The sequence below is a fragment of the Bufo gargarizans genome, chromosome 2 (assembly GCF_014858855.1).
Source record: "Bufo gargarizans isolate SCDJY-AF-19 chromosome 2, ASM1485885v1, whole genome shotgun sequence".
NCBI classification, from domain to species: domain Eukaryota; kingdom Metazoa; phylum Chordata; class Amphibia; order Anura; family Bufonidae; genus Bufo; species Bufo gargarizans.
The window spans coordinates 526,013,282-526,030,501 of NC_058081.1; the positions used below are offsets into that span (position 1 = coordinate 526,013,282).

General features: G+C 42.8%; 1 protein-coding gene across 3 annotated transcripts in view; it reads left to right on the plus strand.

The window, feature by feature from the left end:
• PKP2 (plakophilin 2) overlaps window positions 1-14,419 on the plus strand; it is an 88,396-nt gene extending 73,977 nt beyond the window's left edge. For 2 of the 3 annotated variants that reach the window (XM_044281442.1, XM_044281444.1), the window contains exons 9-14: window positions 6,614-6,787; window positions 8,610-8,651; window positions 11,038-11,191; window positions 11,412-11,601; window positions 11,983-12,070; window positions 12,723-14,419. In XM_044281442.1, the coding sequence (XP_044137377.1) occupies window positions 6,614-6,787; window positions 8,610-8,651; window positions 11,038-11,191; window positions 11,412-11,601; window positions 11,983-12,070; window positions 12,723-12,785 (711 nt within the window). In that variant the 3' untranslated portion in view covers window positions 12,786-14,419. The remainder of the gene's footprint in view (window positions 1-6,613; window positions 6,788-8,609; window positions 8,652-11,037; window positions 11,192-11,411; window positions 11,602-11,982; window positions 12,071-12,722) is intronic. The other variant, XM_044281443.1, reaches the window with a different exon arrangement.
• Window positions 14,420-17,220: the final 2,801 nt, after the last annotated feature.

The window sequence follows — 17,220 nt, forward strand, 5'->3', positions numbered from 1 at the left end:
TGTATTAGATACACTCACCTAAAGAATTATTAGGAACACCTGTTCTATTTCTCATTAATGCAATTATCTAGTCAACCAATCACATGGCAGTTGCTTCAATGCATGTAGGGCTGTGGTCCTGGTCAAGACGATCTCCTGAACTCCAAACTGAATGGGAAAGAAAGGTGATTTAAGCAATTTTGAGCGTGGCATGGTTGTTGGTGCCAGACAGGCTGGTCTGAGTATTTCACAATCTGCTCAGTTACTGGGATTTTCATGCACAACCATTTCTAGGGTTTACAAAGAATAGTGTGAAAAGGGAAAAACATCCAGTATGCGGCAGTTCTGTGGGCGAAAATGCCTTGTTGATGCTAGAGGTCAGAGGAGAATGGGCCGACTGATTCAAGCCGATAGAAGAGCAACGTTGACTGAAATAACCACTCGTTACAACCAAGGTATGCAGCAAAGCATTTGTGAAGACACAACACGCACAACCTTGAGGCAGATGGGCTACAACAGCAGAAGACCCCACCGGGTACCACTCATCTCCACTACAAATAGGAAAAAGAGGCTACAATTTGCACGAGCTCACCAAAATTGGACTGTTGAAGACTGGAAAAATGTTGCCTGGTCTGATGAGTCTCGATTTCTGTTGAGATATTCAAATGGTAGAGTCCGAATTTGGTGTAAACAGAATGAGAACATGTATCCATCATGCCTTGTTACCACTGTGCCGGCTGGTGGTGGTGGTGTAATGGTGTGGGGGATGTTTTCTGGGCACACTTTAGGACCCTTAGTGCCAAGTGGCCATCGTTTAAATGCCACGGGCTACCTGAGCATTGTTTCTGACCATGTCCATCCCTTCATGACCACCATGTACCCATCCTCTGATGGCTACTTCCAGCAGGATAATGCACCATGTCACAAAGCTCGAATCATTTCAAATTGGTTTCTTGAACATGACAATGAGTTCACTGTACTAAAATGGCCCCCACAGTCATCAGATCTCAACCCAATAGAGCATCTTTGGGATGTGGTGGAACGGGAGCTTCGTGCCCTGGATGTGCATCCCTCAAATCTCCATCAACTGCAAGATGCTATCCTATCAATATGGGCCAACATTTCTAAAGAATGCTATCAGCACCTTGTTGAATCAATGTCACGTAGAATTAAGGCAGTTCTGAAGGCAAAAGGGTGTCCAACACCGTATTAGTATGGTGTTCCTAATAATTCTTTAGGTGAGTGTATGTCACCACTGTACTATTGCATGATAGGATTATCTTTTATTTCCCATTTAAAGTCATTTGTGGTTGAAGCTACCTCCTTAATGTTTCTCTCAAATTTTGTTTGCTTGCAATTATGGCAACAACCACATCTGAAAAAGCCTTTTAAATTAGACCAAGGGGTTGTCATAGGTTTTGATTTATTTCGCCTAGTTGTCGGGGCCACTTTCAGTCCCAAGTTAGGTGCTCGGGTATAAATAATTGGGGGTTGAACTGGAAGTTTGGTACCCAACATTTTATCTGCCTTCAGTAAATGCCAATGTTTCCGAATAACATTATTAATTAGTTTGTAATTGCTACATACAAAGGTCCCTTGTTGTTTTTCAATCTTAAGGTCTAGAAATTACACTGTTTGGGAATCAATATTTGGTGTAAATTTCAAATTATACTGATTAACATTGATCTAATCTATGAATTGCACTAACGATTGGGGGGATCCTTCCCAAATTATTGAAATATCGTCTATGAATCGCCGCCATAGGACCAGGTCCGCCCCAAGCCTCTGGGTGATGGTATCCTGTTCCCACGCTGCCATAAAGAAATTACATAGCTTGGGGGCGAGCCTGGTACCTATGGCGGTACCCGTTGTCTGTAGATAAAAATTAGAATAAAAATTAAAATAATTGTGATTACAAAATTAATCCTTTGAACCAGGAAGGTTCCAACAACTAGTAACGTAACAACAAAGTTACATGACTGTAACAGTGTTAGCTTGATTTGGCGAATTGGCCGAGCGCAATATGTACCAGAGAAACTAATGTTATTCATTCAATATACATGCTCATTTTTTGAGAGCAAAGGGTGAATTTTTTATTGGAGTACTCCAGTTTTATTGATATGTATGAGAGCTCTGCAATATGTGTATATTAACAAGGAACAAGGTTATGCATTAATCAAGCATTTTAAAAGTTTTTTTACAAAAAATGGGAAGGGATTTGAAAAAATATATTTTTATTTTATTTTTATTTTCCTTTTTATTACTGATTAATAAACGAATGTGGATGCAAATATACTGTGAGCCAGCCAAATGTATTATTTAATCCCTAAATGATGAACGATTAATTGCAAAAGCACAATCATGACATACATAGAAATAAAAACAAAAATAAAGATCATAAAGTAAGAACGTGTCATTCATCATGGATCATTTATCATCAATCATGATTAATAGTAATATGTAACAGTATAACCACTTTAATAAGATAAAGATCTGATATAAAAAACTAAAATAATTAGGGATGGATGAAAACAATAGACTATATATCTTTACAAAACGCCAGGGTATAATCTACTAACTCTGAAAACATGCGCAAAAGGGATAAGGAGAAAGAAACTATCTTCCTGTGACATGCGCTATGAAGAGACAAAAGTGAAGAATTTTTCAAAACATGTGTAAAAGAAAGGGAAAGGTTGGGAATACTTCGAAGTTTAAAAACATGCGCACAAGGAACCTCTAAAAAAAAACTAAGTATGAAGTCATGCGCAATGCCTCTGTGGTTTGCTAGCACACAAACTAAGTTGGCAGCGCAGGCGCTGGAAGGAGGGAGGTAAGATGTCATTGCAAAACACACCAATTAGGTGCTGTTAGATGATACTAGACATCAGGATTGGTACTGATTAGTGTCCGGAGGACAGGATGGATCCTGATAGGCCTTTGCAAGGAGAGGCAGATATTCTGCCCATGTAAATAGCGGTAAATAGATACGGTCTGGTTAGCAGCTCCTAACCCCTGAAGACACTGTGTACTCGGTAAAACATGTCGAGGGATCTTAATTTAAAATTAAACAGCAATGCACCTAGTATGCTGAGGGATCGGAGGGATATGCTGCAGGCGCCCCCTTAAAGGGAACATGTCACCGGGATTTTGTGTATAGAGCTGAGGACATGGGCTGCTAGATGGCCGCTAGCACATCCGCAATACCCAGTCCCCATAGCTCTGTGTGCTTTTATTGTGTAAAAAAAACTATTTGATACATATGCAAATTAACCTAAGATGAGTCCTGTCCCTGACTTATCTCACGTACAGGACACATCTGAGGTTAATTTGCATATGTATCAAATTGGTTTTTTTGCACAATAAAAGCACACAGGGGACTGGGTATTGCGGATGTGCTAGCGGCCATCTAGCAACCCATGTCCTCAGCTCTATGCACAAAATCCCGGTGACAGGTTCCCTTTAATACCTATCCAGGCAGGAGAAGCTTTAGACTTAGAGATAAAAGGATTGCATTTTCTTGTAGCAGAACAGGGAGATTTAGGTAGCTAGATAAGGGCTCTTTCACACTTGCGTTGTCCACAGCCGGTGTGTACTCCACTTGCCAGAATTACACGCCGGATCTGGAAAAACGCAAGTGAACTGATCCGTCTTCAAAATGCTTTCAGTGTTACTATGGCAGCCAGGACGCTATTAAAGTCCTGGTTGCCATAGTAGTAGTGGGGAGCGGTATACCTACAGTCCGTGCGGCTCCTGGGGAGCTCCAGAATGACGTCAGAGCGCCCCATGCGCATGGATGACGTGCCATGCGATCACGTCACCCATGCGTGTGGGGCGCCCTGACGTCACTCTGGAGCGCCCCGGGAGCCGCACGGACGGTAAGTATACTGCTCCCCCGCTCCCCACTACACTTTACCATGGCTGCCAGGACTTTAGCGTCTCGGCAGCCATGGTAACCATTCAGAAAAAGCTAAACGTCGGATCCGGCAATGCGCCGAAACGACGTTTAGCTTAAGGCCAGATCCGGATCAATGCCTTTTAATAGGCATTATTCCGGATCCGGCCTTGCGGCAAGTGTTCAGGATTTTTGGCCAGAGCAAAAAGCGCAGCATGCTGCGGTATTTTCTCCGGCCGAAAAACGTTCCGGTCCTGAACTGAAGACATCCTGAACGGATTTTTCTCCATTCAGAATGCATTAGGATAATCCTGATCAGGATTCTTCCGGCATAGAGCCCCGACGACGGAACTCTATGCCGGAAGACAAGAACGCAAGTGTGAAAGAGCCCTAAATGATATTATAACAGACATCAAAGCCGCAAGAGAAACATAGTAACATTTCAGTCAAAAGATATAACTATGTAGCTGTCTTCTAGCTGGCTGCAATCTCGGTGAGAAACAATCCAGTTTAGTGAAAGGGTATGAATAAAATACCCTCACTATATATAAAATATAAAAGCACGACTAGGTGCAGGCTGAAACTTTTAACTCACTAGAGCATATGTTTTGCTTCATATCTTATTAAGAGAAAAAAATAAAGGTTAATTTTTAAAGAGTTATAATTGAGGCCAAAAACAGAATTTTGATAGCCTTTGGCTATTGGAACCATTATGCTGCAACTGTGACGCGACAGTCACAGAAAAATCCATCTTGGATGGATTTTTTGCGACTGTCATGTCGCAGCATGTCGCAGTGCGACACCATAGCCTATCATTATAAAAATTGTTGCGCGACATGTCGTTGTGTAGCCCTAGCATTAAAGGGGCAGGGCAGTGTGGAGGTCACTGTTAAGGAGGCAGGGGCCACTATTAAAGGAGCAGCTGCTGTGGAGGTCACTTAAGGGGACAGGAGCCACTATTAAAAGGGGCAGCTGCTGTGGAGCTCACTGTTAAAGGGACGGGACTGTGGAGGTCACTGTTAATGGGGCGTTCACTGTGGATGTTACTGTTAAGGGGAAGGGTACTGCGGAGGTCACTGTTAAGGGAGCAGGGTACTGTGGAGGGATGTCACTGTTAAGGGAATGATTAGGGGGATCAGTGTTAAAGGGATGGGTGCTGTGGCTGTCCCTGTTAAGGGGGCAGGGAACAGTGGAGGTCACAGATAAGGGGACGTTCCCCTATGGAGGTCACTGTCAAGGGAGTGGGGTGCTGTGAAATTCACTGTTAGAGGGGCGGGCTGCTGTGAAGGTCAAAGTTTAAGGGGGTGGGCTGCTGTGGAGATCCCATTTAAGGAGGCGGGGCACTGTTGGGGGGTCAGTGTTAAGGGGTGGGGGGCTGTGGAGTTGATTGTTAAGGGGGCGGGGTGCTCTAGAGATCACTGTTATGGGGGATACTGTCTATATCTTTTAATGACACACACAAACATTTAAATGAAATAGATGAAATATACCCGTGCGAAGCAGTGTCCTTCTGCTAGTATAGCTGCAAAGCTCAGCATAATGTTATGGGTCTTGCCACAAGAGGTTGTAAAAGTTCTTCCCCGCTGCCCTATAGAAAGGTTCTCAGAGGCTACTTTTTGGTAGTGTACCCCCTGATGAGAGGTCGTTCACTACTAGGTATGCCTCTACAATCCACTCAGACATTTTGCCCAGTTAACAGACTTTGAGAGGAAACGCATTATTGGACTGAAGAAAACAGGATGGTAATTTTCAACAATTTGCCCACCATCTTGACCATTCTGACCTAGCTGTTAGGAAGTGTTGGGAGCAGTGGTTACATGAGGACATGCACACACAGGTGAACAGGCTCCTGATGACCCAGACCACCAGTAGAGATGATTTATTTGATCTGACGACAAATACAAGCAGCTCTCACCGTTTCGTTGTCCACCACCGAGACAGAGGTGGCACCTTCATTACACACCATTTTCTGGTGCTTAGCAGGACATTTGGTGTCACGGTGCCCCTTTTGTATCCTGCCATTGTCAGCCAGCCATCGTCACCTTTGTTTGCATTGGTGTCATGAATGAGAAACCTAGACTGTTACAGACAGAACCTGGATTTTTACTAAAGACGATACAGTTCTAGTTTGGGATGCCATGATGTCGGGTTTGAGTATGGAGGCCTCGTGGTGAGTGCTTCATTCCTGCTTGTGGAGCGATACACTGCCCCCTCTACTGATGTGATGATCTGGAGAGCCATTGTATACAACAGTCAGTCACCTCTAGTTTTGACACGAGGGACACCAACATCTCAGTGATATGTACAGAACATCCTGCAGCCACATGTGTTGCCTGACACATCAAGGGTTTCCCAGGAATGTGTCCACCAGATTGCAACACTTCCATTGCCTGCCCAGTCACCAAGCGAGCATTTATGGCACCAGCTAGGACACAAACTTCAGCAACCTACTAGTGTGCAGGAACTACATGCTCAGATGAAGAATCTGTGGGCAAATGTGCTACAGAATACCGTACTGAACCTGTATTCCTACATGTCCAACCATATCTCATCTTGTATCCAGGCTAAAGGCGGCCCAACAGGGTACTACAGCCTCCTTTCAATCGTACAGTTTTCACATTTACACAGAAAGTTTAATTCCATTACGACAACTCCTCCTTGGTGTGTCATTTATGTCAATGAGTGTACATATTGAGAAAATTTGAGTTCTATATATTTATATAACTTTCATTCTGCCCACAGGACTGGACAGAAGTCCCTATTGCTGAGGAAACCAGTAACCCCAAAGGGATGGAATGTTTATGGAGCTCCAAACTGGTTCGGCTTTACTTATCACTCATTGCAAAAAGCTCTCGGAATTACACCCAAGAGGCATCACTGGGGTCTCTCCAGAACCTTACAGCTGGAAACGGGCTGGTATGTATCAAAGTGTTAAAGAGCTGCTAAAAAGTGCACATCTGAGCTGTGTATCTGTGCCTATCATGTGTGATACTGTCTGCTGAGCTGTGTATCCGTGCCTATCATGTGTGATACTGTCTGCTGAGCTGTGTATCCAAGCCTGTCATATGTGATACTGTCTGCTGAGCTGTGTATCCGTGCCCATCATGTGTGATACTGTCTGCTGAGCTGTGTATCCGTGCCTATCATGTGTGATACTGTCTGCTGAGCTGTGTATCCAAGCCTGTCATGTGTGATACTGTCTGCTGAGCTGTGTATCCGAGCCTGTCATGTGTGATACTGTCTGCTGAGCTGTGTATCCGTGCCTATCATGTGTGATACTGTCTGCTGAGCTGTGTATCCAAGCCTGTCATGTGTGATACTGTCTGCTGAGCTGTGTATCCGTGCCTATCATGTGTGATACTGTCTGCTGAGCTGTGTATCCGTGCCTGTCATGTGTGATACTGTCTGCTGAGCTGTGTATCCGTGCCTATCATGTGTGATACTGTCTGCTGAGCTGTGTATCCAAGCCTGTCATGTGTGATACTGTCTGCTGAGCTGTGTATCCAAGCCTGTCATGTGCAATACTGTCTGCTGAGCTGTGTATCCAAGCCTGTCATGTGCAATACTGTCTGCTGAGCTGTGTATCCAAGCCTGTCATGTGCGATACTGTCTGCTGAGCTGTGTATCCAAGCCTGTCATGTGCAATACTGTCTGCTGAGCTGTGTATCCAAGCCTGTCATGTGCGATACTGTCTGCTGAGCTGTGTATCCAAGCCTGTCATGTGCGATACTGTCTGCTGAGCTGTGTATCCAAGCCTGTCATGTGCGATACTGTCTGCTGAGCTGTGTATCCAAGCCTGTCATGTGCGATACTGTCTGCTGAGCTGTGTATCCAAGCCTGTCATGTGTGATACTGTCTGCTGAGCTGTGTATCCGTGCCTATCATGTGTGATACTGTCTGCTGAGCTGTGTATCCGTGCCTATCATGTGTGATACTGTCTGCTGAGCTGTGTATCCAAGCCTGTCATGTGTGATACTGTCTGCTGAGCTGTGTATCCGTGCCCATCATGTGTGATACTGTCTGCTGAGCTGTGTATCCGTGCCTATCATGTGTGATACTGTCTGCTGAGCTGTGTATCCGTGCCTGTCATGTGTGATACTGTCTGCTGAGCTGGGTATCCGTGCCTGTCATGTGTGATACTGTCTGCTGAGCTGTGTATCCGTGCCTGTCATGTGTGATACTGTCTGCTGAGCTGTGTATCCAAGCCTGTCATGTGCGATACTGTCTGCTGAGCTGTGTATCCAAGCCTGTCATGTGCGATACTGTCTGCCGAGCTGTGTATCCAAGCCTGTCATGCGTGATACTGTCTGCTGAGCTGTGTATCCAAGCCTGTCATGCGTGATACTGTCTGCCGAGCTGTGTATCCAAGCCTGTCATGCGTGATAATGTCTGCCGAGCTGTGTATCCAAGCCTGTCATGCGTGATACTGTCTGCCGAGCTGTGTATCCAAGCCTGTCATGCGTGATACTGTCTGCCGAGCTGTGTATCCAAGCCTGTCATGCGTGATACTGTCTGCCGAGCTGTGTATCCAAGCCTGTCATGCGTGATACTGTCTGCCGAGCTGTGTATCCAAGCCTGTCATGTGTGATACCGACTGCTGAGCTGTGTATCCAAGCCTGTCATGTGTGATACTGTAATCTGGCTGCAATAGAAGACCTGTGAACTATCTGGTTTTACTGCTAGGTGATGAATCCTGTTTTCTTTGTCCGTAGTGACAGTAAATGTAAATTTTTTTTAGGCACTGATGTCACCGGGAGGATCACAAAACCACAAAATAAGTGTAAGAGAGGAACGTAAATCAGGGGGATAATGTGGGAAATCTCTTATAAACTTTTCAAAGTACAACTGTGTAAATTTCTGGGTATGAAAAGTATATAAGATAAAAAAATAAAAATATTGATGGAAGCATATATTAAATACACATTTATCTGCTATGACATAGGCTTTTTCCTGTATATAGTGATATAGATCATGCTGGTATAACCTGGGTATCTTCTGTATATAATTATATATGTACAGCTGGTATAAGTTATACATCTTCTTGTATATAGTGATACGGAGCATGCTGGTATAAGTTATACATCTAGTTGTATATAATCTTCTGTATATATATATGTACAGCTGGTATACGTTATACATCTTCTTGTATATACTGATATGGAGCATGCTGGTATAACCTGGGCATCTTCTGTATATAATTATATATGTACAGCTGGTATACGTTACACATCTTCTTGTATATAGTGCTATGGAGCATGCTGGTATAACCTGGGCATCTTCTGTATATAATTATATATGTACAGCTGTTATAAGTCATATATCTTCTTGTATATAGTGATATGGACCATGCTGGTATAACCTGGGCATTTTCTGTATATAATTATATATGTACAGCCGGTATAAGTTATACATCTTCTTGTATATAGTGATATGGAGCATTCTGGTATAACCCGGGCATCTTCTGTATATAATTATATATGTACAGCTGGTATGTTATATATCTTGTATATAGTGATATGGGCCATGCTGGTATAACCTGGGCATCTGCTGTATATAATTATATATGTACAGATGGTATAAGTTATACATCTTCCTGTATATAGTGATATGAAGCATGCTGGTATAACCTGGGCATCTTCTGTATATAATTATATATGTACAGATGGTATAAGTTATACATCTTCCTGTATATAGTGATATGAAGCATGCTGGTATAACCTGGGCATCTTCTGTATATAATTATATATGTACAGCTGGTATAACCTGGGCATCTTCTATATATAATTATTTATGTACAGCTGGTATAAGTTATACATCTTGTATATAATCATATAGCGGATGCTCCTATAAACTGTACATTTTCTGGTGAATATTGTTACGTCTTACACAGAGGAGGCAGTTTTATAGATGCTCTGTCCTTTGTCCTCTTTTGTCTCAAATGTTTTTCTTACTAGGGGTTTAACCTTCAATCACGTCAATGACCCCTGCCACTGTTATTGGGATGTTTCTCTATTCTAACTACCAGAACCAGGGTCAGGGGTTAATAGGGGGGTACTGCAAAATACAGAGAGGCCCTGTTTGTGTTATGTCAGCATCTGTTCAAAAGGCATTCTTTCAAGGTGACTCAAAAAGGAAAATAAATAAAAAAGAATATAACAAGGCTCAGGATTTTTTTTTCCTTTCAATCTTATCAGCAACTCCTCATGTTTGTGGCGCCCTCCAAAAATGTTAAGTGCACCACATCATCCCTAGCAGCTGAAAATATGAGCATGGCATGGTGTATTCAGGCAGTGGGGAATACTTTTTAATCACATTTTAGGTCCTCTTCCAATCATTTTTGTTTTGACCCATCACTCCATACCTTAAAGGGCATCTGTCGCAGACTGACCTGTTGTATGCGCTCTTGGCAGCTGGCGGCATCTGTGTTGGTCCCATGTTCTTATGTGCCAGCATTCTCGGCAACTGCTGCGGCCTCTGCACTTTGATTGACAGGGCCAGACAGTGTAAACATCATCACACCTGGCACTGTCAATCAAAGTGCAAAGGGTGCAACAGTTGCAGAGAGAGCTTAGTCTCTAGGAGTAATGACAACGCCCCTGTTGCACCTAGTCTCATTTGCATATATTAAAATTGGTCATTTTTCTAGCAATGCCAGCACATATGAACATGGGACCAGCCTTCAGCTACCAAAGAAGCACACATGCAATAGTTCTCCCAGTTTCATAGATACAAATCTACTGACAAATGCCCTTTAACTCCTCTGACTCTGGGCATTCAGGACACTACAAACATTTTGCAGCTGTCTAATTGTGATGCTATTGCATTTAGTTAGACCTGTTATTGTATGTCAGGGACAAATGACAATCCAGCCAGAAAGTCTTGGGTCCAAGAGGTTACTGGAGGAGAGCAGATGTATGATCCATGGTAAATGTGCTGTCCTAGACATCTTGGCTGGAAAGCTGTATGTTAACTGTATACCATGCTCCTGGACACAAACCCTTCTCCCCAATGGTTGCTCACCTGAGCCTGATTAATATTACAGAGCGGAGTTGCATATCCTTGCCATAAATGAAACCAAGTGTGCACATAACCCAAACAATACCCACCTGAGATGACAATATACTTTTAATCAATTAATTTGGTTTGCTTACTTATTTTTTGGACAGATTCCATTCTCTGTGGCTCAGACCATCGTTCAAAAGGAGAGCGGCCTTCAACACATCCGAAACATGTTGTTTGTAAATGAGCCTGGGGTAAAGAGAACAGCTGTCTCACTCCTGAGGAATCTGTCCCGTAATTCCTCCCTACAAAATGATATTGGTAAGTACCATTGAGGACACTTCAGGCACAATATCTCAGGAGAAATAAAGGAACAGAATGAAAAACCCGACTTGTCCCATCTTGTTTTTTATTATTGAAGACAATGTTTGATAGAGGCCAGAGACCTCTGGTCATTGGTGTCTCCTTCTAATTTCTGACAATCTATGACTATTATTTGGCTTTATGGACATTTATTCATTTCCATTCTCTATTTTTTCAGCCAAGGAACTAATGGCCGACCTGGTGAAAGAGCTACCAGACCGTGTACCGGACTCCAACATCGCAAATGAGACTTCTGCATCTATCTGCTACATACTAAACAACCTGATTTGCAATAGCTCTAACAACGCCAAGATGCTGTTGCAATATGGGGGCATCAACAAGCTGATAGACATCAGCAATAGTGACAGGTGAGCCAGGGCATGCAAGGTTCGGGCCCTTTCTACAGGTTAGACTCACATCTTTCCATTTTGGGCTCAAGAGAATGTTAATAGAAACCTTCTCTGGTTTAGTTTCCTTCTCCCTTTTTGGTAAAGTTGTAGAGACAATGAAGAATTTTCTCAATTCAATGAGCAAAGCATGGGCTTTGAAGCATCATCGGGGCCACTTGGGCTATTTCTGTTATATAGACCAAAGTGAGGATGAGGGACGCTGCACACTACCACAACCATGACACATGCTAATGAGTGCACAGAATGGGACAGAACCTTTGTCCATTCCCAAACCATGTGGTTCCACAAATCTCTAATAAAGAAACTAAAAAAGTACACTTTTGTTTGTGTCCCCTTTAGTGGTATGATCACGAAGACTGGAAAAGCATCTTCTCTTGTGCTCTACAACCTTTGGTACCACCAGGATCTTCACAGTGCTTACAAGAAGGTAAGACCAGTCTTGATTAGTACCAGTTCCAGTACCTACCCTAGACCATCACAATTGGTTTCCCAAAGAAGCACCAAAACAGTAGATCAGTGGGTAAACCCTAGACCCATGTCTTCATTCACACATAATGTATAAATTCCAAAGTATCAAACGCCATTTAAAGTCCAAAAACTTTCACCAAGATGGAGTTTCTTCTTTTTTGTGCTCTTCAAAGAAACTGATTACACTAATCAGCTTGCCACCTATGCTGTCTTTTCTGAGTCAGTTAATGGAGAGATTTCACATAACACACTTATGGAGCCCTCAGTTGGTGAGCCATGCATATATGGGGGCAAATAGTGGGCCACTGTGCCTACTAATTCAAATGTGAAAATGCACTGCAAGAAAAGAGACCTATGGTGCCTCAAAAGCTTGCTAAGTAATGTGTTTGCTTCTATTTTTGTTAGCCATTAAAATGCATCATACCTGTATAACTCATATTTTCATTATCTTAATGAGAGTCATAATACAAAGCATTGCAAGAGAATGCTAGGGCCATTAGTTTTGCAACAGCTGCAGGTTGGAACTGCTAATATAGAGAGATCTCTCCTTGACTTTTAAAAGAAACTGTACTAGGATTGTCATAACCTTTATTCTATTTATGACCTACCAGGCTATGTACAAGAAGACTGATTTTGTCAATCCCAGGACTTCAAAGGCTCACCATTCCCTGTGAGAAGGCCCGATACCCTGAAGAATTATGACGCTTATACAGGAGGCTTCTTTTTGTACCCCTATTAACGGACTAAAAAAGAGACACCTGACCGCATTACCTACAATCCTGCTTAGTGCCTTTAACAAACATCTTGGTTTGTTGCATTGGAAACTTTGCTCAATGGACTCACTGGATTGGGAAACTCAGGACTTTATTTGGATTTCCCAGTTTAACCCTCTTGTTTTAGAATTTTAACAACCCAAGAATTTACTAGCAACAAAATATCCTAACTTTAAAATTTTATCATTGATATCATCATTTGCTGCGACCAAAGATCAAGTTGGTTGGTTCCCAACCATGGTCTGCCCACCATTGATTACATCTATGAAGATCAACACTATGGCATACTATTCAACTCCTAACCACCTTGCCCAATTAATATACAGGGAAATGCTTTTAATTTAGCATCCTGATAATCTAGCATGGCATAACTTTGACTTTTACAAGACTGACCAAAGAACTAATTAAGGAACCAATATCTAATCTTAAGTTAACAAGTTCTTCTGGAAAGTTCTCCACAATTACCAGTGAGTTTTTCTATGGCCGAACGGATAATAAAAGTTCTTTGATCCTTGGATTTTGTAGGTGAACCAAGACTAAATTCCAAATGTGTCTTTCCAAAAAGGTATAAAGTATTAGCAAATATAAGAACAGCCTGCCATATGAATGAGCATCAATAGAAAATAGAGCAAGGAATCAGGTGCAGAACCTTTTAAGATCTGGGCACCATCCAGGCTGTGTAATATCGGAAAACAGGATATTGTGAAGAACATGTGCAGGAAGGTTTCGGGAGGAGGTTACTGTAGCACATATGTCTTGCCATGTGAACTATTGTAACCCACATATAAATCATGTTTAGTTCTTTTATACTAATGCTTAGTATGTTTTTGTGTTTGCAAAGAGATTTTATGTTAGTGCATATGTACATAGGCTTCAACCCAGAGCTGCAACATGACCTTTGGGGGTAGATTTCAGTTCAGGTTGGATGGAGTGAACCAGTTTAGAATTCTTCACAGGCATCAGAACAAGGCACAGGACTGAGGGTCATGAGGCCCTACTCTTCTACATGGGACAGTAATGAGAGCTACCTAACAGATGGTACCATGACCCATGAAGGGGAAAAGGGGGTGTTGCTAGCATCAAACGGGGGCCCCCTTCTCAAATTGGTGCATATAATCTCAAGAAAGTCAATATCTTGTTTACTGCTCCCTTACAGGAGAGGTGGACATCATGGCCTACGAGAAGTAAGTTGGATCCACAATCAGATCATGCCTCCTGTCTGCACAGGCCCCTGCAGCTGCCCCCATGGCACAAATAATCTTGGCTGGTGGCAGTATTTGAATGGGCATCTTTGGGTTGCTGATAACACGCTAAGGTTGTAGAGCATCGTTTAGCCTCATCTGCCATTGCTGCCTTAGTCTTGGATGACTTTGTCTCCACTTGTAGGATACTGTAGGATATTGTAGCTTTCAAATGTTATACACTTCTCATGATTTTGCAGCAATGTCTTGCTCAGCGTATCTGTATCATTGCTTTACTGGCATCATGTGCTCTATTCAGACCTTTTTACAAATATAAAGAGATATAAAACTCAAGATGTGGCCTTGTGTGTTGAAAAAGTGAATCATGGCAGGGGGAGGGGCTTTTCTAAATAACCATCTACAGAAATACGGTGTGTGTGTGTGTGTGTATATATACATATACATATATATATATATATATATATATATATATTGGGTAGCTCTGCACATACAGTGGATATGAAAAGTCTACACCCCCCTGGTAAAATGTCAGGTTTCTGTGATGTAAAAAAGATGAGACAAAGATAAATCATTTCAGAACTTTTTCCACCATTAATGTGACCTATAAACTGTACAACTCAATTGAAAAACAAACTGAAATCTTTTAGGTAGAGGGAAGAAAATGTATAAACTTTTTTTATTACAACACTCAGTCTTTTTGGGTAGGAGTCTATCAGCATGGCACATTTTGAATTGGCAAGATTTGCCCATTCTTTGTGAAAACACTCCAAATCTGTCAGATTGCGAGGGCATCTCCTGTGCACAGCCCTCTTCAGATCACCCCACAGATTTACAGGTCTGGGCTCTGGCTGGGCCATTCCAAAACATTAATCTTCTTCTGGTGAAGCCATTCCTTTGTTGATTTGGATGTATGGTTTTGGGTCGTTGTCATGCTGAAAGATGAAGTTCCTCTTCATGTTGAGCTTTCTAGCAGAAGCCTGAAGATTTTGTGCCAATATTGACTGGTATTTGGAACTGTTCATAATTCCCTCTAGCTCAACTAAGGCCCCAGTTCCAGCTGAAGAAAAACAGCCCCAAAACATGATGCTGCCACCACCATACTTCACTGTGGGTATGGTGTTCTTCCGGTGATGTGCAGTGTTGTTTTTGCGCCAAACATATCTTTTGGAATTATGGCCAAAAAGTTCAACCTTGGTTTCATCAGACCATAACACCTTTTCCCACATGCTTTTGGGAGACTTCAGATGTGTTTTTGCAAAATGTAGCCTGACTTGGATATTTTCGTAAGAAAAGGCTTTCGTCTTGCCACTCTACCCCATAGCCCAGACATGAGGAATACGGGAGATTGTTGTCACGTGTACCACACAGCCAGTACTTGCCAGATATTCCTGCAGCTCCTTTAATGTTGCTGTAGGCCTCTTGGTAGCCTCCCAGGCCAGTTTTCTTCCCGTATTTTCATCAATTTTGGAGGGACATCCAGTTCTTGGTAATGTCACTGTTGTGCCATATTTTCTCCACTTGATGATGACTGTCTTCACTGTGTTCCATGGTATATCTAATGCCTTGGAAATTCTTTTGAACCCTTCTCCTGACTGATACCTTTTAACAATGAGATCCCTCTGATGCTTTGGAAGCTCTCTGTGGACCGTGCCTTTTGCTGTGGGATGCGACTAAGAAAATTTCAGGAAAGACCAACTAGACCAGCTGAACTTTATTTGGGGTTAATCAGAGGCACTAAATGATGGCAGGTGTATGCTGACTCCTATTTAAAGGGATTCTGTCACCAGGTTTCACCCCTGTCAGCTAAACATATGCTGATGTTCAGGGCCTCATCAGGATTCCTAATATGGGCTTCTAAATGTAATCCGTAGCCTTATTTTGCTAAAAAACAGGTTTTACTAACCTGTCACTCAAAGAAATAAGGTGCCCAAAGGGATGTCAAGGGATGCAAGGTGCCGGCCGCACCCACCGCAGTTCGTGCCCAGCGCCGCCTTTCCAGACTTCTGCATCGCCTCCTAATCCTCTGTGTCGCCTCTCGCTCTACCTCCCTCCCCCCTCCTCCTGCTGCTGCAAGATCTCGCGCGTGCGCACAGGGCTCTGAGAGGCTGGCGCCAGAGTGCAGGTCATACCTGGGTTGAGCGAAGTGCCAGCGCATGCGCACTTCACTTTAAGAAGCCAAATCGAGAAGTCCGCACGGGCACATCAGGCAGAGCCCTGTGTGCACGCACAAGATCTTGCAGCAGGAGGAGGGAGGGAGAGCGAGAGGCGGCACAGAGGATTAGGAGGCGGTGCAGAAGTCTGGAAAGGCGGCGGTGGGTGCGGCCGGCACCTTGCATCCCTTGACATCCCCTTGGGCACCTTATTTCTTTGAGTGACAGGTTAGTAAAACCTGTTTTTTTAGCAAAATAAGGCTACGGATCACATTTAGAAGCCCACATTAGGAATCCTGATGAGGCCCTGAACATCAGCATATGTTTAGCTGACAGGGGTAAAACCTGATGACAGAATCCCTTTAACATGGTTTTGAATGTGATTGCTTAATTCTGAACACAGCTACATCCCCAGTTATAAGAGGGTGTGCACACTTATGCACCACATTATTTTAGTTCTTTTTTGTTTTCTTCCCTTCACCTAAAAGATTTCAGTTTGTTTTTCATTTGAGTTGTACAATTTATAGGTTACATTAAAGGTGGAAAAAGTTCTGAAATAATTTATCTTTGTCTAATTTTTTTACATCACAGAAACCTGACATTTTAACAGGGGTGTGTAGACTTTTTATATCCATCTGACTCTACTTGTACAGATCCTGGGTTACATCATGTCTTATGCTTCCGTTACATCCAGAGCACATTCCATGCAACATATATTCTAATAAGTTGCATTCCAAGGGCAACAAGCAGAAGTCTGAATGCAGCTCTGGATTCAAACGCTATATAAAGTCTCATTCACACGTCAGTGTTTTGGTCAGTGATTTCCATCAGTGATTGTGAGCCAAAACCAGGATTGGAGCCTCCACATATATCCGGTATAAGGGAAAGATCTGCTCCTGTTCTGTGTTTAGAGCCGCACCTGGTTTTGGCTCAAAATCACTGATGGAAATAACTGACCGAACACCGACGTGTGAATGGGGCTTA